This window comes from Helianthus annuus, chromosome 17, assembly GCF_002127325.2.
Source record: "Helianthus annuus cultivar XRQ/B chromosome 17, HanXRQr2.0-SUNRISE, whole genome shotgun sequence".
Taxonomy (NCBI): Eukaryota; Viridiplantae; Streptophyta; class Magnoliopsida; order Asterales; family Asteraceae; genus Helianthus; species Helianthus annuus.
The window spans coordinates 65,978,207-66,005,581 of NC_035449.2; the positions used below are offsets into that span (position 1 = coordinate 65,978,207).

At 37.6% G+C, this 27,375-nt stretch overlaps 1 protein-coding gene and 1 long non-coding RNA gene across 15 annotated transcripts; one reads left to right on the top strand and one right to left on the bottom strand.

Moving 5' to 3' along the window:
• Positions 1–1,382: 1,382 nt before the first annotated feature.
• LOC110921072 lies at positions 1,383–16,475 on the bottom strand. The gene is made up of 3 exons (XR_002582147.2): positions 16,364–16,475; positions 11,646–11,647; positions 1,383–1,393 (listed from the first exon to the last, which is right to left on the bottom strand). It is a non-coding gene; the product is annotated as an uncharacterized LOC110921072 (long non-coding RNA).
• On the top strand, positions 16,448–26,689 carry LOC110921071. Of its 14 annotated transcripts, XR_004887216.1 has the most exons (15): positions 16,448–16,586; positions 17,770–17,893; positions 17,978–18,029; positions 18,199–18,254; positions 19,157–19,212; positions 21,487–21,586; positions 21,695–22,069; positions 22,156–22,676; positions 22,753–23,314; positions 24,110–24,228; positions 24,309–24,666; positions 25,052–25,129; positions 25,236–25,511; positions 26,164–26,201; positions 26,308–26,689. XR_004887216.1 is itself a non-coding variant. In XM_035987133.1 (10 exons), exons 6-10 carry the CDS (start codon positions 22,653–22,655, stop codon positions 26,420–26,422), a joined length of 531 nt encoding a protein of 176 aa, XP_035843026.1. In that variant the 5' UTR covers positions 16,450–16,586; positions 17,894–18,254; positions 19,157–19,212; positions 21,487–21,586; positions 21,695–22,069; positions 22,156–22,652; the 3' UTR covers positions 26,423–26,689. The 14 variants fall into 14 exon arrangements, 2 of the variants coding, with proteins under 2 accessions (XP_035843026.1, XP_035843027.1); XR_004887210.1 differs by having other exon boundaries at positions 17,978–18,254; XR_004887215.1 differs by lacking the exon at positions 17,770–17,893 and having other exon boundaries at positions 16,450–16,586; positions 17,894–18,029; positions 21,484–21,586.
• Positions 26,690–27,375: the final 686 nt, after the last annotated feature.

The following is a 27,375-nucleotide window of genomic DNA, read 5'->3' on the forward strand; positions in this document are numbered from 1 at the left end:
TGCTTAGATAAACGTAACAACTGTTGCATGAGAACACTTGTGTGCTTACTCTCTTCTGTCATCGCACTTTTCGCGAACCTCTCTCACTTATGTTACCTTTGCTATGAAGATCATGGCTGGACGCATTAACATGACACAAGCCCAGTTGACGGCTCTCATTAACGAACAAGTTGCTGCGGCACTTGCAGCCGCACAAGCAGGAGGTATACCCTGCAGTCGTAACTCACACTAGGATCTTTAGATCCTACACTCCTAAACCAACTCTTGTGTTTAACCTTGTCCTATTCTTATACACAACAGGTCAACACGCTCAACCACCTGTTTGCACTTTCAAGAATTTCATGGACTGTCGTCCTAGCACATTCAGTGGCACTGAAGGAGCAGTTGGACTCCTCCATTGGTTTGAAAAGCTCGAGTCAATATTTGAGATGTGTGAATGCCCTGAGGCTCGCAGGGTGAAGTACGCCACTGGTACTTTGGAAGGCATTGCGCTGACTTGGTGCAATGCGCAAGTCCAGATATTAGGGTTGGCAGCTGCTAACGCCACCCCTTGGCATGATTTCAAGGAACTAATCAAGCGGGAATACTGCACACGTGATGACATCCACAAGTTAGAAGTGGAGTTCTTTCATCTGAAATGACGGGGTCGGAAATTGAAGCCTATACGAAAAGGTCAAACGAGTTGGCCGTCCTGTGTCCAACTATGGTGGACCCTCCTATCAGGCGTATAGAGTTGTATCTCAAAGGGCTAGCACCAGAAATTCAAAGCCACGAGACATCGGCCAACCTTAATAATATCCAGGATATTCCGCGTCTTGCTCATCGCCTCACAGATCAGGCAGTGGAACAGAACAGGCTGCCTAAACGTATCGGTGCTACCGATGCTACTACTTCCGCTACTCCCAGTGACAACAAGCGGAAATGGGATGGGGATTCCAGCAAGGGTTCAGCTACAGCTCAGTCCCAGGTTCAGCAGCGCAAGACTGATAACTACTAGAGCCCTGGTCAGCAATCTTCGGGTAATCAAAGACAGGGTGGATATCGAGGAAACCTTCCAAGGTGCAATACTTGCAACAAGCACCACAATGGCCAGTGCAACAAGGGTCGTTGTCAGCGGTGCCTCAAGATGGGTCATGAAGCTAAAGATTGCAGGAGCTCACGACCTGCAAATCAGAATCAACAGCAACAACCACCTGCTCCACGAAACCAGCAGCAGCAACAGCAGCGGGGCAACAAGGGATGCTATCAATGTGGTGTTGAAGGCCACTTCAAACGTGACTGCCCTCAGTTAAACTAGAACCAGAACAACAACAACAACAACAATAATCCGGGCAATGGGAACAACAATGGGGGAAACAATAATGGCAACGATGCTAGGGGTCGTGTGTTCGTGCTGGGGCAGGGTGATGCAAGGAGTGATCCTAACGTGGTTATGGGTAAGTTTCTTCTCGACGACTTTTACGTTACTATGTTATTTGATTCGGGTGCGGATACCAGTTATGTGTCTCTAAAAGTTAGTCAAATGTTAAAACGTACACCAACACCCTTAAACACCAAACATGTCGTAGAGTTAGCCAATGGTAAAAGTTTAGAGGCCACACATGTAGTCAAGGGTTGTAACATCGTCTTAGCGGGTCAGACTTTCTCCATCGATCTCATTCCTACAGTTCTGGGTAGTTTCGACATCGTCATTGGTATGGATTGGTTATCCTAACAAAAAGCAGAGATCTTATGCAAGGAGAAGATTGTTCGTATTCCCCGTTCTGGTAAAGAACCTCTCGAAGTTCAAGGCGACAAGAGTGGTGCCGTGGTTGGCATCATCTCCTTCCTGAAGGCCCAGAAGTGTTTGCGAAAGGGTCACACTGCCATTTTGGCACTTGTTACAGACGCAACAACGAAAGAGAAGAGATTAGAGGATATCCCAGTTGTACGATATTTTCCTCAAGTGTTTCCCGAAGATTTACCTAGGCTACCGCCTCATCGCCAGGTCGAATTCCAGATAGAACTAGCTCCTGGAGCAGCACCAATAGCTCGTGCACCGTGTCGCTTAGCTCCAACTGAACTGGAAGAACTGTCCAAACAACTACAAGAGCTCTTGGATAAGGGTTTCATTCGTCCTAGCTCTTCGCCCTGGGAGCTCCAGTATTATTTTTGAAGAAGAAGGACGGTACCTTCCGCATGTGTATAGATTACCGCGAACTGAACAAGGTGACTGTGAAGAATCGCTATCCTCTTCCACGCATTGATGACTTATTCGACCAGTTGCAAGGGTCGAGCTACTACTCAAAGATTGATTTGAGGTCAGGTTACCATCAGCTGAGAGTCCGGGATGAGGACGTCTCCAAAACAGCATTCAGAACTCGCTACGGCCACTACGAGTTTCTCGTCATGCCATTCGGATTAACAAACGCACCTGCAGTTTTCATGGATCTAATGAACAGAGTGTGCAAGCCTTACCTAGACAAGTTTGTGATTGTCTTCATTGACGACATCCTGATCTATTCCAAGAGTCAGGAGGAACATGAGCAGCATTTACGACTTATCTTGGAACTTCTTCGAACAGAACAGCTGTACGCCAAGTTTTCAAAATGAGACTTCTGGCTTCGTGAAGTTCACTTCCTAGGCCACGCGGTAAACAAGGATGGGATTCATGTAGATCCATCCAAGGTAGACTCGATCAGGAACTGGCCTGCGCCACGTACCCCAATGGAAATACGCCAATTCTTGGGTTTGGCGGGTTATTACAGACGGTTCATCAAAGACTTTTCAAAGATTGCACAGCCGCTTACACTACTGGCACAGAAAGGTGTTACTTATCGTTGGGGTAATACACAGGAAACCGCTTTTCAGCATCTAAAGGATAGACTTTGCAGCGCACCTATTCTTTCATTGCCAGAGGGCACAGACGATTTTGTGGTCTATTGCGACGCATCGATTCAGGGTCTTGGTTGTGTATTGATGCAACGGGATAAAGTTATTGCTTACGCTTCGCGCCAACTTAAGATCCACGAACGGAACTATACGACGCATGATTTAGAGCTGGGAGCTGTTGTTTTCGTGCTTAAGATATGGCGACATTACCTGTACGGTACCAAGTGCACTATCTACACCGATCACAGGAGTCTCGAGCATATCTTCAAGCAGAAGGAATTGAACATGCATCAACGTCGATGGGTTGAACTACTGAATGATTACGAATGCGCCATCAAGTACCATCCGGGCAAAGCCAATGTTGTGGCTGACGCTCTCAGTCGAAAGGATACTGCACCTAGATGCGTGCGAGCACTACAACTTACTATTCAGTCTAGTCTTCCTGCACAGATACGAGATGCTCAGGTAGAAGCATTGAAACCAGAAAATGTCAGGGCAGAAGCCTTACGCGGTTCAAGGCAACGGTTGGAACAAAGGGAAGACGGCGCCTACTACGTGACAGGACGCATTTGGGTTCCACTTTATGGCAACTTACGCGAGCTTGTAATGGATGAAGCCCATAAGTCTCGCTACTCGGTACATCCAGGTTCGGATAAAATGTACCACCATCTCAGAACTACGTATTGGTGGCCCAGCATGAAAGCCCACATAGCAACTTACGTTAGCAAGTGTTTGACCTGCGCGAGGGTCAAGACAGAATATCAGAAACCATCAGGCCTACTTCAGCAACCCAAGATACCACAATGGAAATGGGAGGAAATTTCCATGGATTTTGTTGCTTTACCACGATCAGCGTGGTAACGATACTATTTGGGTGATCGTGGATCGACTCACAAAGTCTGCTCACTTCTTGGCTATCAAGGAAACAGACAAGTTCTCTACCTTAGCAGACATCTACTTGAAAGAAGTGGTTTCGAGGCACGGAGTGCCAACCTCTATTATTTCTGATCGTGATGCACGATTCACTTCAGAACTTTGGTAAGCGATGCACAAATCTTTTGGCTCACGATTAGACATGAGCACAGCCTATCACCCTCAGACGGATGGGCAGTCTGAGCGCACTATCCAGACTCTAGAAGACATGCTTTGGGCATGTGTTATCGATTTCGGCAACAGCTGGGAAAAACATCTCCCGTTAGTGGAGTTTTCGTACAATAACAGTTACCACACCAGCATTCAAGCCGCTCCATTCGAGGCATTATACGGACGTAAATGCCGGTCACCTCTCTGATGGGCAGAGGTTGGCGATAGTCAAATCACAGGTCCAGAACTTGTAGTTGATGCTACTGAACGGATTGCACAGATACGGAAACGCATGGCGGCAGCTCGTGACCGTCAGAAAAGCTACGCTGATAAGCGCAGGAAACCACTCGAGTTTCAAGTTGGGGATCGAGTGCTACTCAAAGTCTCACCCTGGAAGGGTGTAGTTCGTGTTGGCAAACGAGGCAAACTCAATCCGCGGTATGTCGGACCGTTCGAAATCATAGAAAGAATAGGCAAAGTGGCCTACAAACTGAACCTACCAGCAGAACTCGGTGCAGTTCACAACGTTTTCCACGTGTCGAATCTGAAGAAGTGTCTGTCAGATGAGACCCTCATTGTTCCTTTGAAGGAACTCACTATCGACGAGCAGTTACATTTCGTCGAGGAACCAGCTGAAATCACGGACCGGGATGTTAAGGTCCTCAAGCACACTAGAATACCTCTTGTTTGAGTTCGTTGGAACTCCCGTCGTGGCCCAGAGTTCACCTGGGAACGAGAAGACCAAATGAAACTCAAGTATCCCCAGTTGTTCGTAAACAATGCAACTACTACTACTAAGGCTGAAGCTACTCCAGAATTTCGGGACGAAATTCCAAATCAACGGGGGGATGATGTGACACCCAAGGAAAACCAGTGAACGATACAACTTACCTAGCTTCCTCAGTAACCGCATGCTAAATTTCGGGACGAAATTTCTTTAAGTTGGGGATAATGTGACAACACGAGTTTCCGAGATTCCATTTTCGCATTTATTGCACGTTAACTATTTAATTGTTTACACGACTTGTTTGCTTTGTAACTTCACACGTTGAATTATATGCTGATTTGATTTGTTATCCATGTAATGTGATTAAGGTGTTTATCATGATTACTGTTTGAAAAGCTTAAACTACTTAAACCATGAAATGGCCCGACGAAACAAGATTTGTTTCGCCATGAACACATCCGACGAAACCGAAGTGTTTCGCCATAACCTTTAGCGATGAAACAGTTGTGGATTCGTCACAAAAACTCCGACGAAACAAGCTGTTTCGCCGAGCCCAATTACGCCGAAGCCCAGTTAAGGGCCAAGCTCTGTTACGTGAGTTATATCTCACAAAACTGTTTCATTCGTGAAACTCATCACCAAAACCGAAAACCCTAGAGCTTTTCCCCTGTGTGACGGCAGTTTGAAGTTCCCGAAGCTATTCTTAGCGGTCAATCCATTATTTTCTTCTATCTCGGTTAGTGTTAAACTCTACGGTTCGATGTAATAACTATGCGATGATTCTTGTGTGTGTAAGGTTAGGGTTTTCATAAGCATTATGAGTCTAGAATCGTTGTGTCGATGATCCAATGATTGTATGTGATATTGATTTCATGAAAGTTGTCGTCTATGATTGTAACTGGTTACATTCACTGCTCATAATTGTGTCTATATTGTATTGTGATTAATAGATCTTATCATGGAAATACATACGGATTGAAATCCAGATTGTTTAAAATTTGTTTTTGGAATTAGGGTTCATGCTGGATATTATGTGCCATGAGAATTTGGTATGATAAATGGTATCAGTGGTTCCGGTATGACTGTATGTATGTTGTGTATTGATGAATCGATGATTAGGGTTTTTGTGTTATGCGTAACTGTTGATGATGATAACTGATGTTGACGTAACTGACGACTTTGACGAAACGCTGCTATCGGCGAAACAGACACGGCGAAACAGATGTGTTTCACCGAGGGTAGCCATGACGAATCAGTAATGACGAAATGGATGCCTTTCGCCGAAACCAATTATGACGAAACAAACACAGCGAAACAAGTGTGTTTCGCCGAGGGTAATCACGACGAAACAAAGGGTGTTTCGTCGAAAGGGATTCACGGTGAAACAGTGGTGTTTCGCCGAATGGGTAAACTGCACAGTAACTTATTTTAATTCTGTTAAAGTTAACTGAGTTAGTTAACTGCCGTTAAGTTTAAAGCATGACTTGTATGAGCTTGAATACGTGTTCTGTGCTTCTTGGTGATCATTGATTCATTATCCGCTATGATTATACTTATGTGCAAACTTCGTGAATACAAACTGATTATGTACACATGCGTACTTTAGGACTTGATTGATTATTTGTGAGCACATACCTTAGCATACCGAGCAAACCAAGGTGAGTTCACACTCTTACCAAGGCATGGGATTCCCAGGGTAGGGAATGGGGTTGAATGGTTACCTGCACTTACATTGTTATTGGGAATTACGGATCACTGACCTCGTTAGGGGAAGGTCACTTATAAATACTGCTAGACTGGTAATACATGGGGAAGCCCCCACTACTCTCCGCACACATGCCTGGAATGGCCGCGATACGAATACGAATCTTCGCATACATGCCTGGAATGGCCGCGATACTAATACTAAACTTCGCACACATGCCTGGAATGGCCACGATACTAATACTAAACTTCGCAAACATGCCTGGAGGGCCGCGATACAAGTATAAACGATACATGGGTTTACTAAACAAACATACGATTTACGAAACGAATACTATAACTAAACAACCAACTGTGAACTCGCTCAACTTTGTTGTTGACTCACTGTTACATGCCTTGCAGGTCGTTAGGTACACTTGGAGCTTGCACAGGGAGGCGCGGTCGTTGTGGACATGGATCGAAGATGCTTTGTTAAACGCTTATGACTTTTCAAACTTATACTTATGTTGGGTTTACATTATTGCTTCCGCTACACATTTGACTATGTTTGGTTTTGAAACACCTTTCGTATTGATGAATGACTTTTATTTATTACTTATATGTTCAATATGATTGGTGGCTTGATCCTGGTCAGTCACGCCTCCATGCGGTGGTACTCCACGTGTGGATTTTGGGGGTGTGACAGATTGGTATCAGAGCCATTGGTTATAGAGAACTTGGTTTTAATAAGGGGAAAATGTTTTATTAAAACCAGACTATAATCTGTACAGTGCTCAACGATCCACAACGATGCTTCGCTCCACATGCAAGACTCAACACACTAGGTACTATTATTCATGTTTACATTGCCTACTTGCTAGATTACATAGAACTTTGCTCATGGTATGCTTGGATAAATGTAACAACTGTTGCATGAGAACACTTGTGTGCTTACTCTCTTCTGTCATCGCACTTTTCGCGAACCTCTCTCACTTATGTTACCTTTGCTATGAAGATCATGGCTGGACGCATTAACATGACACAAGCCCAGTTGACGACTCTTATTACGGAACAAGTTGCTGCGGCACTTGCAGCCGCACAAGCAGGAGGTATACCCTACACCAGGAAAAGAAAACTTACTCAAGCAAATGAGGACAAATATGATCCCATTGCTGCAAAATATCCACTGGAATTAGAGGCTATAAAAAATGAGATGAGGCAATTCTACTCTGATGATGATCCTTCAAACAGAAGATTTCCTTCACTCGTTGGCTTCATAATCCCAGAAGACATGGATGAATACCTAGAGCTCAAAGCAAGACAGGCTAAGATAAGAGCCAAGGTTGAATGTGAAGGTCAAAGTGATGAAGCCATTACCGAAAGATTGGATTTTCTGCTCACAAAAGTCAAACAGATAAAAGATTTTGCACAAGAACTGAGCAAAGAAAAGGCAGATCAACGAAAAGAGCTGAGAAGAAAACTTCTTGCATACATTATGCAAGAAAAATTTTATCCTGCTGAAGAAAACCAATTTGAAGAATGGCCAATAGTTGCTTTAAAGCATGAGGCAGAGAGGATTGATAAAATCAAGAATGATCCTAAAAAGAAGAAGAATGCTCCAAATTGGAGCAAATACAAAAAGCTCATCGCTGACCTAACTGCTGAGTACAAAAGAAAGAAAAAGGAGCTGGTGGATGCAAAAATGGATACTGCTGAAGCCATATCAAAATGGTCAAAGCAGCAGACTGATGAAGCCTATGAAAGGCTGAAGAAAAGGAAGATAACTGTTTCAGGCACTTCAAAGAAACGTGAACAAATGATGAAGCTTGAACAGCAGATTGAAAACCTCAAAACACTGTTCAAAACAGCACATAATCCTATTCTTGTGACAAACCAAGAAGAAGGAAAACAGCTATCAAGTGAAGAGGTCAAAGAAAAGGAAGCTGGTTACTTCAATGATACCATCATGAAAATGGGTCTAAAAGAAGAGACTTCAGCAAAACTTCAAAACCTCATTAAGGAGGTATTAACTAAACCTGCATCACCAAAAACTTCGACAGGCATGACAGACATTGAGAGGCAAGAGCTGATCGAAAGAGAGACTGCAGAAGACATAGCTGCAGCAAACAATGTCATTGAGATGGCCTTCAAAAGAATGTCTGAAAGTCTGCAAGTTTTCACAAGGCCAACATCTCCAACCTCATCAAATAAATCTCTCCCAAGAAACCCATTAGGATTAAAAGTACTAAAGTGGATGTCTGATCAAAAGACCCACGTATTGACCTTGGTCAGATCCAATGGCGAAATGAAGTATATATCAAGGAAAGAAGCACTAGGCCTTAGTGTTGAAGATTTGCAGGATCTCCTTGAACTTACATTGTGTAGGGATGAAGATGACCTGAGTTCCAAGGAATTTGAAGAAGAATTTAAAATGCAAGCTAAGGAACTTCTGATGAGGAATAAAGGTCCAGAATAATGAAGGGTTTTGGCATTATCTGTTCCAGGGGGAGATTGTTGGGATTGAACCCTACCAGAGGAACAGATAATGAAAGCCAAAACCGGATCACAACAGTGGACTCATAATAAGCAGCTGTTTACACTTTGCTTTCCCCTTGACAGTGGTAATCTAACAGCTGATGGATCTTAAGTACTGCTCACTATAACAACTGATGAACCAAACACTGATGAAATTCTAAAGACTGCTGAAGACAAACGCTGTTGCTCTATCTACTGCTGTTTCCTAAGTACTGTTGAAGACACAAGCACTGCCCATTCAAGGACTGATCACCTTTGAAGAAAGCACTGATGCTCAACATCAGTGCTCAGGCTACAATAGTGGAACGTGAAGCAGTAGTTATCTCTTGTTTTGTATTGTACTTCTAATCAGTTGTTAACATCAGTAGTTTGTATAGAACAGTGTTTATAGGTTGTTAGGTTGTTAGATGTCACTATCATGGTGACGTCAGCTGAGATGCCTCAGTGGTTTTGGTTTGCCTATAAATGGAGCAGTACCCTGTACTGTTACATTTGATTGACTGAGTGGATTCTTCTTCTCCAGTGCAATCCTTTCATCTTGTGCAACCAACCTTGGGGTATCAGGCTGAGGGGAAGCTTAGTATTGTAAGCATGCTTGAAATCATTTGCTTTGTAATTTCAATCATTCGACTTAAATGTGAAGCAATTGTTTATCATACTATTCTCTTCTTTGGATTGTGTTTACAAAGTTTGTATTCATTTCCGCTGCACTTTTCACTGTTTCATATTTTCTGAATGTTCGATTTATACAAACAAACACAATCATGAGAGCCTCCGATCCTAACAATACTTGACTCTTGATGCTTAATCTAGACACTTGATTCTTGATAATTAAACTAGATACTTGATTCTTGATTCATATGATTCTTGATACTTGATACTTGGACTTTTGATTCTTGATGCTTGAGAAGCGATGATTCTTGACCCTTGAGACTTAAATTGGTGCTTGACTCCTTAGACTCGTGAAACTTGATTAAACGAGAGACTGGGGCCTTGTCACTGGCGGAATCTATGAAACTTGGAAACTTTTGGTTGGTAATGTAATCTAGATACCTTACATAAACTATACGCAATGCAATGCAACGCCTAACCTAACGCGTAAAACGGATCAAATCGGGGATGCGGAAAAGATGGATTGGCCAGAGTGGCCGTCCGATCGGATGACCGTCCGATCGGATGACCACCCGATCGGATGACCATCCGATCGGATGACCACCCGAATGGGTCACCACCCTATCCACTCGCACCGCCTCTACTCCACTTTCACACTATAAATAGACCTGTCACATCACCATTTTCAGTGATGTGACAGCTCTGCTTGACTCAGATGCACAAACACCTTTCTCCTCCATTTTCTTACTGATTTCGGTATGTTTTAGACTAGATTCTTGTACTTTCTTGATCTACACATCATTCTCTACATAATTCTCACTTCAAATCATACTTTTCACCGTGAAATCTCTCGGATCTGAGTTCTTGAGGATGATGTCATCATGAAGGTTGTTCAAACTGACATGTGATGTCATCCTAGGCAAGATCTAGCTCAGATCTAAGATGATTCATGCGTTTTGCACTAAATCTAACCTAAATCTAGACTTTTCCTATAAAACTTGATTATCTTCATTTTTTTCTCAAACTTTTACTTTATTCGGTGGAGATTGGGTCTAAACTAACTATAGATCTGATGAATAGTCTAGCGTTGGTATTGATCTGGGTTTTTACTGGTAAAAGACGAGCATGGCAACGGATCCCGACATAAACCCATTAGAAACAAACGACTGATCGAACAGGGGTGATTCCCACTCAATCGGAATTTGGTGCTAAAGGGGTCTTACCGTTGTCTCGATACGTGTCGTGCCGTCACCGTTAATCTAGAAAATTAGAAATTTCAACAAAATTGGTAACCAAGAACAAGGGTCGCCCGATCGAGCGGCAACCCGATCGGACAGCCGACCGATCGGACAACCACTCTATCAGGTGACACTCGTTCTGAAATCCTATAAACACTTGGAAACTTTTCAAACTTTGGAAGTCCTGACCGAATGGCAACCCGATCGGACAGCTGTCCGATCGAGCCACCATCCGATTGAAGTGGCCTTCGGTATTAATCATTCGGAGCGAATGGCAATCCGATCGGATTACCATCCGATCGGACAGCCTTCTTATTTACTTATGTTTTCCACACAAGTGACAACCCGATCGGATGTCCATCCGACTGGACAGCCCGATATCTCTTCGCACATATGACTCACTCGACCGGCTGACCATCCGATCGGACAACCATCCGATCCGAGTGACTAGTTTAGCACTTTTTCCAGCCTCGTTACTCTGCTCGACTCTTATCCTGTTATAATCTAATCAGGCAAATCCTAGAAAGAGCTCCCTTTGATCCAACAGTAGTTATATTGTTTAGCAATCACTGTGAGTATACTCGATCCCCTTTTACTTTAAACTTTTGGAGTGTAACATGTATTCTACAAGACTTAAACTTGATTCTTTGGAAACTTTTACTCTATCCTATGTGAAACTTGTGATTCTTGATTCTTGACTCTTTGTGCTATGTGACGTTTAATCCAGAGTGTGTAGTTCCGCCTTAATAATAGTAGCGCTATAGGAGTAATGCACCTCCCCGTTAGTCTTTGGGGTATTGTTAGGAGGAGACATGTAACCTCCCGTTAAACTTTGGGAAAGGCACTTAACGCATTGGAAACTTGGGCTATCACTGCGTGGACTACGACACTAGCACGGCTGAAATTATTTTATCGTTTACACTATGGATATGAGTTGTTTATCCTATTATTCTATTATCAAACTTGTATACTCGCCAATACTTTGTATTAATATTTTAATACATGTTGCAGGCTGATAGAATGCTTGGGAATGCATGGAATCAAGCTAGGAGATGCTTAGAAACGTCGCCTAGTTAATTTAGTCTTTTGAACAATTTGAACAATTTATAATTGGGTTTGCAATATGATACTTGTGATGACGTTGTTAGACATTTGCATGAAATCAATTAATCCCTCTTGAAACAATAGTGTTATGGAAATTCTCATGAGCAATCTGAACGCTTAGAGCTCGCACCCCGATGTTTCCGCCATCGGTTGGGGTGTGACAACATCAACCCATACTCAATCCACTGTCATACCAAAAACAATATCACCACCACAAAAATCAGCTGCCAAAAAGGAGAAAACAACAGTTGACACATCAACTGTTGTAGTGACCACAGTGGTTGAAACACTAGTTGTTTCAACAGCTGTTAGTCAGATACCCACTATTTCAATCATTGCCACTCAACCCACAAATACACCACCAACTTCTCCAAAGCACAAAAGGAGAAAGATAACAAACATTGTACTGGAAGATGACATTTCCCCAACTCTAACATCTACATAACAACTGTCTGTTGTCACCATTCCAAACCCTGTTCCATTATCTTCAGTTCAATCCTTCAATCAAAACACTGCCATTGTCCCTGCAGGAGTACAATATCCTCTAGATCTTCCAGCAATCAAGAAAGAAATCAAATCCTTCTACTCTGAAGATGATCCTGAAAAGAGGAAACTCCCATCTGTTCAAGGTTATCCTTTGCCAAGAAATATAGAAGAATATCTCAAAATAAAGGCCCAACAAGCAGAGGATATATCTAAAAGAGATATAGAGGGAAAGTCTGAAAAAGAGATTCAAAGAAATTATCAATACCTGCTCACCAAAGTTAGAACTTTAGAGCAGTTCTCAAAAGTCCTTTGTCAGAAATTATCAGAAAAAGATGATGAAAACATGAGAAATGACTATCTTGAATACATAATGGCATACAAGAAGTACATGGGAGAAAAGTATCAATACAAAGAATGGACCATCAGTGAACTACAAGAGGAGACAGCTAGAATTCAAAAGATGATTCAAGACAAGGTAAAGCAAACTCCTCCAGTTTGGGCCAATTACAAGAAAAATGTACCTGAAAGGACCTTGAAACTGAAAAGAATGAAAGAAGAGCTGATAACTGTTGACTACCTACAAAAAGTTGGAAGAGTTAAGGAAGAGAGATCCCACTGCTCCAAAAAAGCTTGATTATCTAGAAGCAGTGGTTCCAGTCAAACAATAAAAATTGCCAATCAGGAGACCCACTGCTCCACATGCTAGCATCCTTTATCAAAGAAGGAAAGAAAAGCAGATGGATGAATTAACAAAAGAAGACAAGGCTCAAGAAGATTACATCATCAAAATGGTTTTTTAGACATTTATGGAAGAAAAACAAGACTCAACACAATCTAAACTTTAAGTTTTTATACTCTAAACTTTAAGTATTTACTGACTGACTTATTTATTTTATTTAAAAGTCTATATAAATATAACTATACTCATCGTTTATATTTGTTATGCATGGTTTTCTAAGAAACGACCCGTGTTTGCACACGGGTCTTGCCGCTAGTACATATAATAAAAGAAACCAAATAAGGGACACATGTCAATCATTGAGGCCATGTATACTTCTATTTTCCAGCCTGAATTCCATTGGTTTTATAGTTATTTTAAAAAAAGTTGATTCTAAAATCTTAAAATCATTAATTTACGTTAATGCTAAAGTCTTTCTTTAAAAAAAGTTAATCCTAAAAAACATTAATTTACAAATTAGTAGCAGCTTTTCAAATTTTCAATTACTTACTTATCAATACATTTAATGAAAATAATTTCATAAATTGAAAAGTTACATAATTAATTTCCATACTAATTAGTTTATTATAGATGTCGAAAAAGTTATAAATATACGGAACATGATCTTGATATTGAAATTGCATATAAACGTTGAGGATTATAATTGATATTTGTGTATACCTAAGTCATAATTAACCATAGTAATTACTATAAGACATCTTATATACTTATATAGCTTCATTGTATCAGAATTTAAATATCGTTTCGGAAACAATACCAAATTTTTAAATTAAAGTTCATATCAAATATTTGTTAATTTTTATCTGAATTACAATTAGTATTAGTATGCATAATATATTAATTAAATAGAATATAATCAATAAAGCTTAGTAAATACGATCGCATTAAACGTTTATGTATACTAATGGATAAATCCTAAGCCTATAAGAGAACAATTAAACTAACCCCATAAATATTAATTCAAAACTTAAATATACCTCTTGGTATCAGCAATCTTCAACTTTAAATCTTTATATTTTTTAATATTTAATTAAAATTAACCCAACATATATTTTCGTATGCATACTGAGGTGATAAACAATTTATGAGATGAATATAATTTTTATTATTTAATATATGAAATTATATTTGTTCTATATATAAAATTAAACTTATTCAACTCATGCATTACATTGGGTTTTTTTTAAAGATATCACTTTTTTATTATTTGGTATATAAAATTGCATTTATTCAATCCGTGTAATACGGTTTTTAAGTATATAGTTATTTATTATTATTTGGTATATAAAATTACATGTATTCTACCCGTACAATACATGAGATTCTTAAATATATATATATATATATATTATTTAATATATAAAATCATTTATACAACCGTGTAATAAACGGGGTTTTAAAAAATAAATTTATTTTATTATTAGTATATATAAAGAATTCATTCAACCCGTGTAATACACGCGGTTCTAACCTAGTAATATTTAAAATAGAGTTGAATTGAATTACAAACTCAAATAATATTTAAAATAGGGTTGAAATACTATTATTATTATTATTATTATTATTATTATTATTATTATTATTATTATTATTATTATTATTATTATTATTATTATTATTATTATGAAGCAACTGCACAATTTATATCTAACTAGTTGGAGTTCTCGCGCTACGCGGCGGGCTTTCGATCAATATTGGTTAGGTTCACTATTGTATTGGCTCGATACCTGCACTTAGTATAGCAATCGACACGTGTTTTATAATAATCTAAAACTATTTAAATGAATAGCGGTACAACATCGGTTCAATTCGTCACGATACTGGTATATTTTACATTGAAACATAGACGGTACGTGAAGAGAAACACATGAAGTTGTTGCGGCTCGATTTGGATATTGAATGTAGATAAAAGGACACGTCGCAACGATGTATTATAAAACATATAAAAAGTTACGTGGTTGTAAAAAATAAGCCTTAGCAATTTTAATGTATTACTTTATTGCCAAAAAGGGGAAAAAATCTAAAAATAATAACTCATCGAAGAAATACAAGTTCTTGTTGACTTGAAGACAACTTATAAATCTAGGGATGAAATCGTTAAGATGTTTTAATTAGAGGATGCTTCTTGTAAATTATAATAAAAATCGAGAAGTAAAGACGTTTAAAAATTAAGAACTAAAATGCCAAAAGTGCAGCTCATATTTATGTAGCCAAAATAAAACCCAACAAAGTAAAGTTGTGAAAATTGAAACCTAATATATCTTACTGCCTCTCTAGATGTGTTGGCGTAACGAGGATATATTATGGATGGGCAAAGTGAACACCAACCAAAAGTTGGTGTAAAAAACTCGAAAGCACAAAGAATACTCTTCCGTCGACTTTTATGAATTAATATTAATATTAATAATTAATATTAATAAGTTATACAATTTGTAACAAATGAAACCGAAAGAGTTTGTATGTAAGAAGTGATCCTAGTCAACATGTTTGAACTTACATGTAGTCATATCAAACACATGAATTTACTTAAATCATTCAATAGCTAAAATAATAAAAGCATATCCATATTTACTACAATTTAAAATTTCAGATCAAACAAAATGAATTCTACACCATATTGTGATCACACAAAACACCAAGATAATCCTTATGATAAATAAATAAAAATAAGATGTTTTCTTTTATAAATAACTCAACTAAAATGTTATCTTGTTTTATATTTGAATTTAAGAAACTGTTTGTCTTTATTGATTTGTTAAGTACTTCCTCGCCTCCTGAACCGTGCAATCTGATTCTTCTTCCTAAAAGCTGTTGTACAAACTCATTTAATTTCTTTTGGTTTTGCAATGGACCTTTTGTGTGTTTTCACTTTTTTGTCCTTTTAGTTTCTTTAGCTGCCAAATTACACTAATGGATTAAATTAAATGAGTCTATTTAGTTCTTCGATTCAGCCATATAAGTGTTGATTTAACCATAGCCCATATATATCCACTTGAGAGATTAATTGAAGATACATTAATTTATTTACTTCATTAACTTTTCACCATATTAACTTTTTTAATATTGTAGGAGTCCTACACCATCTCTTCACCATATCTTATTTACACCATTTTAACTCGTTTCCTCTTCATATTTCCCCATTAACCCCTCCACAACTACCTCATCTGTCGCCAATTACTCCATCTCTGTTCATCAATTAATTTTCAATTACTCCAGACAACTACTCCATCTCTGTTCATCAATAAATCGCCAACTACTCCATCACTGTTTTCAACTACATCAGACAACTACAAGGGACGTGAAGGTAAGGTTGTGCAGGTGTACCGTCGCAAATGGGTTATTCATATCGAGAGGATTACTCGTGAGAAGGTGAACGGCCAGACCGTTAATGTTGGGATTAACCCGTCGAAGGTTGTTGCGACGAAGCTGAAGCTTGATAAGGACAGGAAGTCGTTGCTTGCTTGAGAGGAAGGCGAAGAGGCGTGCTTCTCTTCAAGAGATCGATTAGGTTTTCAATTATGTTTTGTTAAGTTTTGGTTATGGTTTTACAGAGCTTAATGCTTTTACCCTACTTTTGTTATGACCTTTGTTTGTTTGAAGATGATTTTACGATTATGGTTTGTAGTTATATTTTATGGGTAAAGTTCTTGTACAAATAATCTTAACATACTAAACATACAAATTGAAGGAAAACTCAAAAAGACAAGGTGGCATTTTTGTAATTATCAATAACTATCAAAGTTACTCTACAAATATACCTAAAAAAACCTAACCACTCCCCCCACCCCCAAAAAAAACCTAAACCCCCCCCCCCCCCCCAAAAAAACCTAAAAAAACCTAACCCCCCCCCCCCAACCCCCCAAAAACCTAAAAAAAAACCTAACCCCCCCCCCCCCACCCCCACCCCCAAAAACCTAAAAAAACCTACCCCCCCCCCCCACCCAAGCTAAAATGCTAAAAACTAAACCCCCCAAAAAACCTAAAAAAATCTAAAAAAAAAAAAAAACACACAAATTATTTTATTTTATTTTTTTAACATTTTTTATTAAAAAATCGCTACTTTTAGTAGCAGCAAATTTTTTTTTTTTTTTTTTTTTTTTTTTTTTTGCTAACGAAATGTAGCGATTTTTTAATAAAAAATGTTAAAAAAAAAATTTGTGTTTTTTTAGGTATTTTTGGTTGTAACTTTGATAGTTGGTGGTAATTACAAAAAGGTCACCTTGTCTTTTTGGGTTTTCCTTCAATTTGTATGTTTAGTATGTTAAGATTATTTGTATTTGATCTTTTGCCTATATTTTATAAGTCAAGGTGCTGTTTAATTAGGTAGAACATGGATCTATGGTTTTTTGATACAATTATAATCTTTGGGATTTAAGTCAGGTTGATAATTTTGCATATAAGAAGTCAATTGGATTGTTAGTATCAGCTCAGCGTTCACGTGGCCTTAGCGATCTTGTGTTTGCGGTTTATTTTGTTCTATTTAAAGTATGTCTTTTTTAGTCATTTTACATGAACAAGCTAAACCAAACATTTTTTTTAAAAAAAAAAACTAGTTAATAACTTAGAAGCTAACCCAAACACTTTTCTTACAAATTCCTTTTCAAAAAAGTCATTTTAACAAAAGTCTTTTTGTACTAAAATAAGGAATCCCAAACACCCCCTTAGTTATATGTTTATTTATTTTTTTGCAGTAGGCTTTGTATGTTTTGTTGGATTTGTAAGCCAATGGAAATCATGTTACCCTAACGTCGACATCAGATCAGATCATCTGGAAACCATCATTGATCCATCACATTCTTTTTGTTTATATCTCAGGTGACGGTTTTTCTTCATGCATCTCGACATGATTTTTGCTGTGGTTTTGGAACTTACGGTATAGTAATTGTCAACGTCTGGTAGGCTGGATATTGAGACCAAGAAATTCAGCACCACTTACGGTTAGGGTTTTAAGGTCAGTCAATTATTGGCTTGAAACAGAGATAGGGATCTACCTGTGTTTCTGAATGTATTGTAGCTTCCCTTATGACTTATGCCTGATGTTGTTGTCATGGTAGGAGAGAGCGATTTGGATTTGATGTCTAATATGGATTTTTTTTTTTTGTTTCAATACTGGATACAAGAAAAACTCACTGAAATCGAGACTGAAGCAGACAATCTTCTACTTGCAAGACACAAGGTAACTAAGTTTCCATCACTTCAAGTGAACATTTTCTCATAAGTAGCTTTTACTTCTTGATGTAAAATAATGTCATTGCTGCAAGTAACTTGGTTATACGCTATAGTAATCACATCTTAAAATATGTACAATATACTCTATGATATTCGTCTTGCTTATTTGAAAAAAAGTAGCGCCAAAGTCATAAAGTAAGAACTTACATATATTAAAATAGTAGACTGATAACTCTAATAACACATGAACCAGGTTATGAGTTTAATCTCAACTTATTACTACCAGCAAATTTACTATTTGATCGAGGTCGAATTGAGTTATTGGTAGAGTTTATGTGGTGATTTGATGACTGGGCACTATTAGCTTAAACAAGAGACCATTGTTGTTTACTAATTAAATATAGCCATTAAGATCAATTGTTAGTTTTGTGGATTGGCTTGTAAATTTCTTAGACAATGCCAGCTGTATATTTACCCATGCTTAACTTGTATTTCGTGCTTGTCTTTGTTGCAACTTTTGCTGATTGGTTTGTAAATTTCTCTGACAATGCCAGCTATATATTTACCCATATGTGTCCTGTGACTTATTAAGGCAGACCGTTGTTTTTGGGGAAAACCATATCCTTTTCTTTTTCGTCTACACTCTCAATACACATATACAAACCTAGAGAGAGAAAGGCGATGTCGGTGGTGATGAAGATACCGATGGTGGCGATGCTAGATCATCGGTAGTCGCCGGAATCGAAACATCATCTTTTGTATGTGTTTGAGCAATTGATTTTGTTTATTTGCTTACATTTTACCTATTTCGTCAAGTATGTGCGGTTTCGTCTCTTGATATGTCTGTGTTAGGTTGGTTTGTCGTTGTTGTTTGCGTGATTTCTGATTGGTATGTTTCTTTTTTCATAGGCGCAGCCGCAAGCTTTTCCGATGAGCCCGCGTCATTATGTGTGCAGCTACTCGAGGTAAATCTAACACCATCCTTCTTTTCGCGATCCTACATTTTCACGAGTTAGAGTTGACAAGACTATTACAAAACATTATAATAATGTACAATTACACTAGTGACTAGTGATGATGGATTACTTTGTCCGTAGGACTTATATAGCGATATATGGCGCTAGATATTGAGAGCGGGTCCACGGATGAGTTCACTAGCTCCACCTGCACATAAATAGGTTGATTTGAGTTATTATAAACTTTAAACCATAAAGAAAAAAAAACTTTCAAAATAGGTTAATTTGGGTTATTTTAATCTTTAAACTATAAAGAAAAAATAACTTCCAATGTAGAGTCAAGGTAAAGCTATATCTAACATAAAGAGAAAAAAAAAACTTTCAATGTAGAGTCAAGGTAAAACTATATAAGGTCCTAACCAGATTCATTGCAATGGAAGTGAGATTTTCCGTTTCAAGTTTTCCTGGTCCCAACAATTGTCACATGTGTCTTTGCATTCCAACGACTCTTCTTGACAAAAATAATTAGCCAATTGAACGTGTCTGCAATTAACTTGGTTTTCACAGTATCTCGCCTGTGAAAGAAAGTACATAATGGTTTATAATCCATAAGTAGATACTATCATTTTACTATGGAAAATGACGACAATACCATTTGTAAAATATGAATTTACCAATTCGGATATTTGGCACACTACCTCATAAACATTTTAGAATTTTGAACGATAGGTGTTTATGAAGGACCGCCTTATTATCACCATGTACCAAAGAATTATTTATTTTATTTATTTTCTGGTTACCTAACCCACCACCTTGTTATCACCATGTACCAAAGAATTGTTTATTTTGTCTGGTTACCCAACCCATCCATTTGTTCATCTTAATTATCCATCTAACTAGTAACCATAAATTGCGTCATACACGGTAGGAATGTCGTGGTTGTACATATTACTTTAATATCATTCGACATCCATTTATCTTGAACTGATTGACGATCTGCATCCTTCCTTTCAGAATGGTAATAATCTACTTTGTGACCATAGAGTGTATTTTCACATGAGTGGGTTAGATAGGAATTAAAAACTATATTAGTAAATCTACATGATGATCATAATCTACTTCAATTTTTAGACTTCATAAATAAATAATGGGTTAGATAGGAGTTAAAAACTATATTAGTAAAAATTAGGATCGGCAAACAGGCTAGGGTCGCAACAGGTTAGTTTGACTCGTTGCGACCCTATCCCGTTCTGACCCGACCAGTTTGTCGGTCCTAATTTTTACTAATATAGTTTTTAACTCCTATCTAACCCATTATTTATTTATGTAGTCTAAATATTGAAGTAGATTATGATCATCATGTAGATTTACTAATATAGTTTTTAACTCCTATCTAACCCACTCATGTGAAATAACGCTCTATGGTTACAAAGTAGATTATTACCATTCTGAAAGGAAGGATGCAGATCGTCAATCAGTTCAAGATAAGTAGATGTCGGATGATATTAAAGTAATATGTACAGCCCCGACATTCCTACCGGGTATGATGCAATTTCTGATTACTAGTTAGATAAACAATTGAGATGAACAAATGGGTAGGTTGGGTAACTGGACAAAATAAACAATTCTTTGGTACATGGTGATAACAAGGTGGTGGGTTGGGTAACCAGATAAAATAAACAATTCTTTGGTACATGTTATAACAAGGCGGTCCTTCATAAACACTTTTAGTTCAAAGTTCTCAATTGTTTATGAGGTAGTATGCCAAATATCCGAATTGTTATATTCATATTTTACAAATGGTATTGTCATCATTTTCCATAGTAAAATGATAGTATCTACTTATGGATTATAAACCATTATGTACTTTCTTTCACATGCGAGATACTGTGAAAACCAAGTTAATTGCAGACACATTCAATTGGCTAATTATTTTTGTCAAGAAGATTCGTTGGAATGCAAAGACGCATGTGACAATTGTTGGCATCGGGATAAAGTTGAAACGGAAAATTTCACTTCCATGGCAATGAATCTGGTTAGGACCTTATATAGTTTTACCTTGACTCTACGTTGGAAGTTTGTTTTGCTCTTTATGTTATATATAGTTTTACCCAGAGTTGTCAAAAGCGAATGCTTTTGGCGCCTAGGCGTTTTTTCTGGGCGACTCGCATTAAATGCGCTTATGGTTCCTAGGTAATTATAGCGCAGACAATTCATCCCATGTGTATTTATTATTTCATGCTTTTTATTTTTTTTAATTGGTAATTTCCACTTTTTCAGCAGTATTTATAGGGCTGTGAGTTTAAGTTCGTATATCACATTATCACCAAGATTATTCAGTCCTTAATATCAGGACTGTTCAGTTCTTGTTATCAATATTCAGGTTTGTAATATTCCAGTTCATCTCAGTTTCTTGTCTTACGATTATGTATTTCTTGATTATGTATTTCTTACTAACCAGATATATGAATATTGTTGTAACAAAATATAGAAAATGGCTGATGCTGGACCCTCAGAATACAGGAAGACTGACCCTGGTTGGAAGTATAATTTTGTGGTAAATTCCAACGACAAGAATGCCATCACATGTAAATTCTGCCAAAAAGTGACAAAAGGTGGGATTTTTAGAGCCAAACTTCATCAAATCGGAGGTAATAGAAACGTGAAAGATTGTTCTAAGTGCCCTCAAGAAGTTAAAGATGAGTTAAAGGCTTATATTATAAGCCCAAAAGCAAAGAAAACCAATGAGGGCTTGCATGACATGGAAGACGAACCAGAAGATGATGGGGTAATGGAGATGCCTAACCTCCAAAACAAGAGGATGAAGACTAATGTAAAGGGGCCATTGGATTGTATACCACACAAGGTAATGAATTTCTGATGTTTATCTCTTTTTTTTCTGTTTTGTTGTGAGGTGTTTGTATTATTGTAATTTACTGTTATTGCTTATAGGTAAAGGCAAAACTGTTCAAAAAAACATAAAAGATGCATTTGATAAAGAGATTAGAGGCAGAACCATACAAACCATTGCTACATTTTTCTACTAGGCAGGAATAGCTTTCAATGTTGCTAAAATGGACAGCTTCAAGGACATGATCGCTGCTGTTGGAAACTACGGGCCGCATCTAAAGCCTCCTAGTTACCATGAACTACGTGTTCCTCTCCTAATGAATGAGGTACAGAAGGTGGAAGAGTGGGTTGAAGGACATCAATTTGAGTGGTCCAAGTTTGGCTGTTCTATCATGTCGGATGGATGGACGGATAGAAAACAAAGAACACTGATTAATTTTCTGGTGAATGGTGCTAAGGGAACAATCTTTATGGAGTCGATTGATGCTTCTTCGTATATGAAGACGGGCGAAAAAGTGTTCGAGCTTTTAGATAAACACTTTTAGATAAATTTGTGGAAAGAATTGGTGAAAAGAATGTGGTTCAGATTATAACAGACAATGGAAGTAACTTCAAGTCAGCAGGTTAGTTTAAATGTTCATGTTTTCTATAATTTTTAGCATAGTATAATCATCATTTATTTTTCATCACATCCCTTAGGCAAAATGTTAATGGCGAAGAGGAAAAATCTTTTCTGGACACCTTGTTCTGCCCACTGTCTGGATTTAATGCTTGAAGATATTGGTAAGATTGAGAAGGTGAAAAAAACAATTGAAAAGGGTATTTTTCTGGTTGGTTATATATATAACCATAGTATGGTTCTAAACATGATGAGAGAACATACAAAAAACGCTGAGTTAGCAAGATGTGGAGTAACTAGGTTTGCAACAACGTTTCTCACCTTACAAAGCATGCAAAAGCAAAAACCGGCGTTGAGAAACATGTTCGCAAGTGAACAATGGACCAGCGGAAAATGGGCTACTGAACGAAAAGGACAAAGAGCTAATGACATAGTTTTTACTCCAACATTCTGGAACAATGTCCTTTTAACTCTCAAAATCATGGGTCCTCTTGTGAAAGTGCTTCGGCTTGTGGACAATGAGAAGAAACCCGCGATGGGATATGTGTATGAAGCCATGGAAAGGGCCAAACTTGCAATTGCAGCAGCTTTGGGCAAAGATAGCAATGAATACATTCTTGTATCCGAGATAATTGACAAAAGGTGGAACTGTACACTTCACCATCCCTTACACGCAGCGGGTTACTTAGGGCTGTAAACGAACCGAACAAACACGAACAAGGCCTTGTTCGTGTTCGTTCATTAAGGAAATAAATTTGTTCACGAACGGTTCATGAACACTTACCGAACGAGATTTTATGTTCGTGTTCGTTCGTCAAGGAAATGAGCGTGTTCGCGAACGGTTCACGAACACAAATAAATTTGGCGAACGCGACGAAAGATAAAGATAGATGGCCTAGAGAGTAGCACTCGAACTTGATTCCCTTATTGTGGAATGCGGTTCGATAGTATTCGCTGGTGTAAATAATGAGAAATGAAAGGGAAATGATGCATAAACATGGTGAAAGTGGGTTTCCTAGTTTAATTGTTAGGGTAATAAAATAAATAAAAGTTTAATAATATCAAAAGTAGAAATAAAATATAAGAAAGTACAAAGATCTTCAATTAAAACACAAACATATGAACATAAACGAACGCAAATCAACGAATGTTTACGAACACCTTACCGAACGTTCACGAACACAATCGAACGAACGAGACCTCTGTTCATGTTCGTTCATTTAACTAATCGAACGAAATTTCTTGTTCATGTTCGTTCGTTTATTAAACGAACGAACATAAACGAACTTCCCGCCGAACGGTTCACGAACTGTTCGCTGAACGTTCGGTTCGTTTACAGCCCTAGGGTTACTACTTGAACCAGGAGTTTTATTGCTACAATGAGACGATTGAGAGTGACAAGGAAGTAACAGTTGGACTGCACGATTGCATTAACAGACTTGTCCCTGAGAAGGCCAAGCAAGATTTGATCATGGCTGAATTGATTCAGTGGATTAACCAGGAGGGCTTTTTTGGTTTAGAAAGTGCAAAAAGACAACATGGTAAAATAGCTCGTGGTAGGTTATCTTGCTTTTGTTTATTTATGTATTATATTTTAAAATATAATATACGTAATGAATTTCATTATATGTTACAGCTGAGTGGTGGAAGAAATGCAGCCTATGATCCGATATCCTTGGAAGAAATTGATGATAGTAATGAATGGTTAACCGGGCAGATGGCTGACGAACGGGTTTTTGATGATGATGGAAACCTGACTTGGAATGTTGTAGCAGAGGCAAGTGGTGCTGGAGAGGTTAGGCGAACAAGATCTTCGCAGCCTTCATCTTCAAAACCAGCATCTTCAAAGCGTACTTTAATTGATGAAGATAGTGAAGAAGACCAAGTGGAGGAGGCTGAACCGTATGTAATTGAAGTTGATGACACATCTGATGGTTTTGGTTATTGATGAAGATGATACTTTTGATGATTGATGAAGATCTTTTGGATTTCAAGTAACTTTTTGTTTTAAGAGTTTGAACATTTCCGTTTTAAGTGTTTTGTTATCTCAGACTTTTGAAGTGCTAGTATTAATGTTATGGTTTTCGTTTTGAGTACTTTATTCCCTTAATGAACTTTCATTTTTATATTTAAGTGCGCTTTTTTTTTTCTCGGACCCACGCTTTTTTTGCGCCTATCGCCTAGGCCCTAATCGGTTCCTATGCGCCTAGAGTGCGCTTCGCGCCTTTGACAACTATGGTTTTACCTTGACTCTACATTGGAAGTTTTTTTTCTTTATGGTTTAAAGATTAAAGTAACCCAAATCAATGTATTTTGGAAGTTTTTTTTTCTTTATGGTTTAAAGTTTAAAATAACCCAAATCAACTTATTTATGTGCAGGTGGAGCTAGTCAACTCATCAGTTGACCCGCTCTCAATATCCAGCGCTGTATATCGCTACATATGTTCTACGGACAAAGTAATCCATCCTCACTAGTCACTAGTGTAATTGTACATTATTATAATGTGTTTGTAATAGTCTTGTCAACTCTAACTCGTGAAAATGTGAAAATGTGAAAATGTAGGATCGCGAAAAGAAGGATGGTGAGGTGCCTTTAGATATGGATGAACAGGATCGTGAAGAGATCGAATGTGAGGTACCTTTAGATATGGATGGGCAGGATTGCGAAGAGATTGAAGGGGGGGTACCTTTACATATGGATGGACGTAAGTGTACAAAAGTATCAGTATTACGTGTTCTACAATATTTAATTGTTAAAGGAGTTCTTCAGTTGCTTCTAGAGCCAGATACAGAGCAAAAGGAAGGTGTGAAGAAGAAGTATACGAGAATGTATTTAAATGTAAGGTTCATTTATGAAAACAATTTTGTTTATCTATTTTATAGTGTTTGCTACAATGTTTACTAAATAGTTTTATTTCTTTTACTAAATAGTTTTATTTCTTGAAATCTCTATTTCTTAAGTTAACACTAACACTTAATATTTACTTTTCTTGAAATCTTTATTTCTTAAGTTTACACTAACACTTAGTATTTTACTAGATCGTTTTATTTCTTGAAATCTTTATTTTTTAAGTTAACACTAATACTTACTAACACTTCATATGCTTTCTTAAGTTAACACTAACACTTAATATGCATAATGCTTTTTATGTGCCTAAACATTGTGGTTTTATCGTTTATTCTTTTGTTTTCTGTAGGTATTACTAAATAGTTCTATTTCTTGTTTCTGTAGGTGTTGTATTACTAAATAGTTTTATTTCTTGAAATCTTTATTTCTTGTTTTCTGTAGGCATTATTAAATAGTTTTATTTCTTGAAATCTTTATTTATGTTTTCTTTTATTTCTTGTTTTCTATAGGCATTATTAAATAGTTTTATTTCTTGAAATCTCTATTTCTGTTTTCTTTAGGTATTAGTTAACACCAACACTTAATATGCATAATGCTTTTTATGTGCCTAAGTTTTGTGGTTTTGTCTTTTATTCTTTTGTAGGTCGGAAGCATGGAGATGGAGAAGAATGTAACTATAAGGTCTATCCCTTCCATTCATACCCTTGCATCGTTTTTAAAGTGTTTTTCTATTCTCCTATCCCATGTAAAACCATTCCTCGTGGTTTGTTGTTTGTTATTTGTATAGTTCTGCAGTTATATCATGTAAAACCATTCCTCAGGGTTTGTTGTTTGTTATTCGTAGTTCCCGTCCTAAGAGAAGTAGAAAGAAAAAAAAAGATAACGACCCTCCGAAGAAATAAGAAAAGGAGAAAGAGAAAAAACACAGTTGCAGATAACGACCCTCCGAAGAAGAAGACAATGTTGGTTCAGGCCTCTCATTGAATACGCACTCAAAACACACTTTTGGATTAGTGGTTCAGGCACCTCCTTGAATACGCACTCAAAACACACTTTTGGACTAGTATTTGGACGATGTTGGTTCAGGCCCTTCCTTTCATTTTTACTGAATGTACCCCCTCCCCTTAAGTTTCACAATAATACAATTCAAACCTTTTTGTTTTGGTTTTATTTTATAACACACTTGAAACCTTGTAGTTGTTAAAAGTTGAGAATAGTAAATGAAGCTAGTTGCTAAAAGTTGAGAATAGTTTAATGTTTGTTTCCATTTCTCGGAGTTTTGCCCTTTGTTTTTCTTCTGATTGGGCCTTTCTCTTGGAACATATCTCAACGTATTTTTTTCCTTAACGTATTTTTTTTTTTACTTTTGATGTATTTTTTTACTCAACGTATTTTTTTACTTTTGATGCGTATTTTTTTACTTTTGATGCTTGATTGTTATGCATTTTTCTTGAATTTTTTTTTGAACGGTAAATTTGGATCACTGACGGACCACTGGAGTATCATCGTGCCACCAGCGGAACCACCCGATCATATCCATCTCCACTAGGCATAATGCCTATACACCAATTTAGGAGGAAACCCAATAAATACGGGAAAAACCCCCTTGTGGGAATCGAACCCAAGACCTATTGATCTCAAAGTCTTATCCCACCCCCAAGATGTCACTAGGCTATAAAGCCATGGACGCATTTTTCTTGTATTAGTCAACGTATTTTTTTTTTTACTTTTGATGCTTGGTTATTATGCATTTTTCTTGAATTTTTACTTTTGATGCTTGATTATTATGCATTTTTCTTGAATTTTAGTATGTGTTGTTTTGCTGTATTTTGGTTGTTAATTGTCATATGGATTG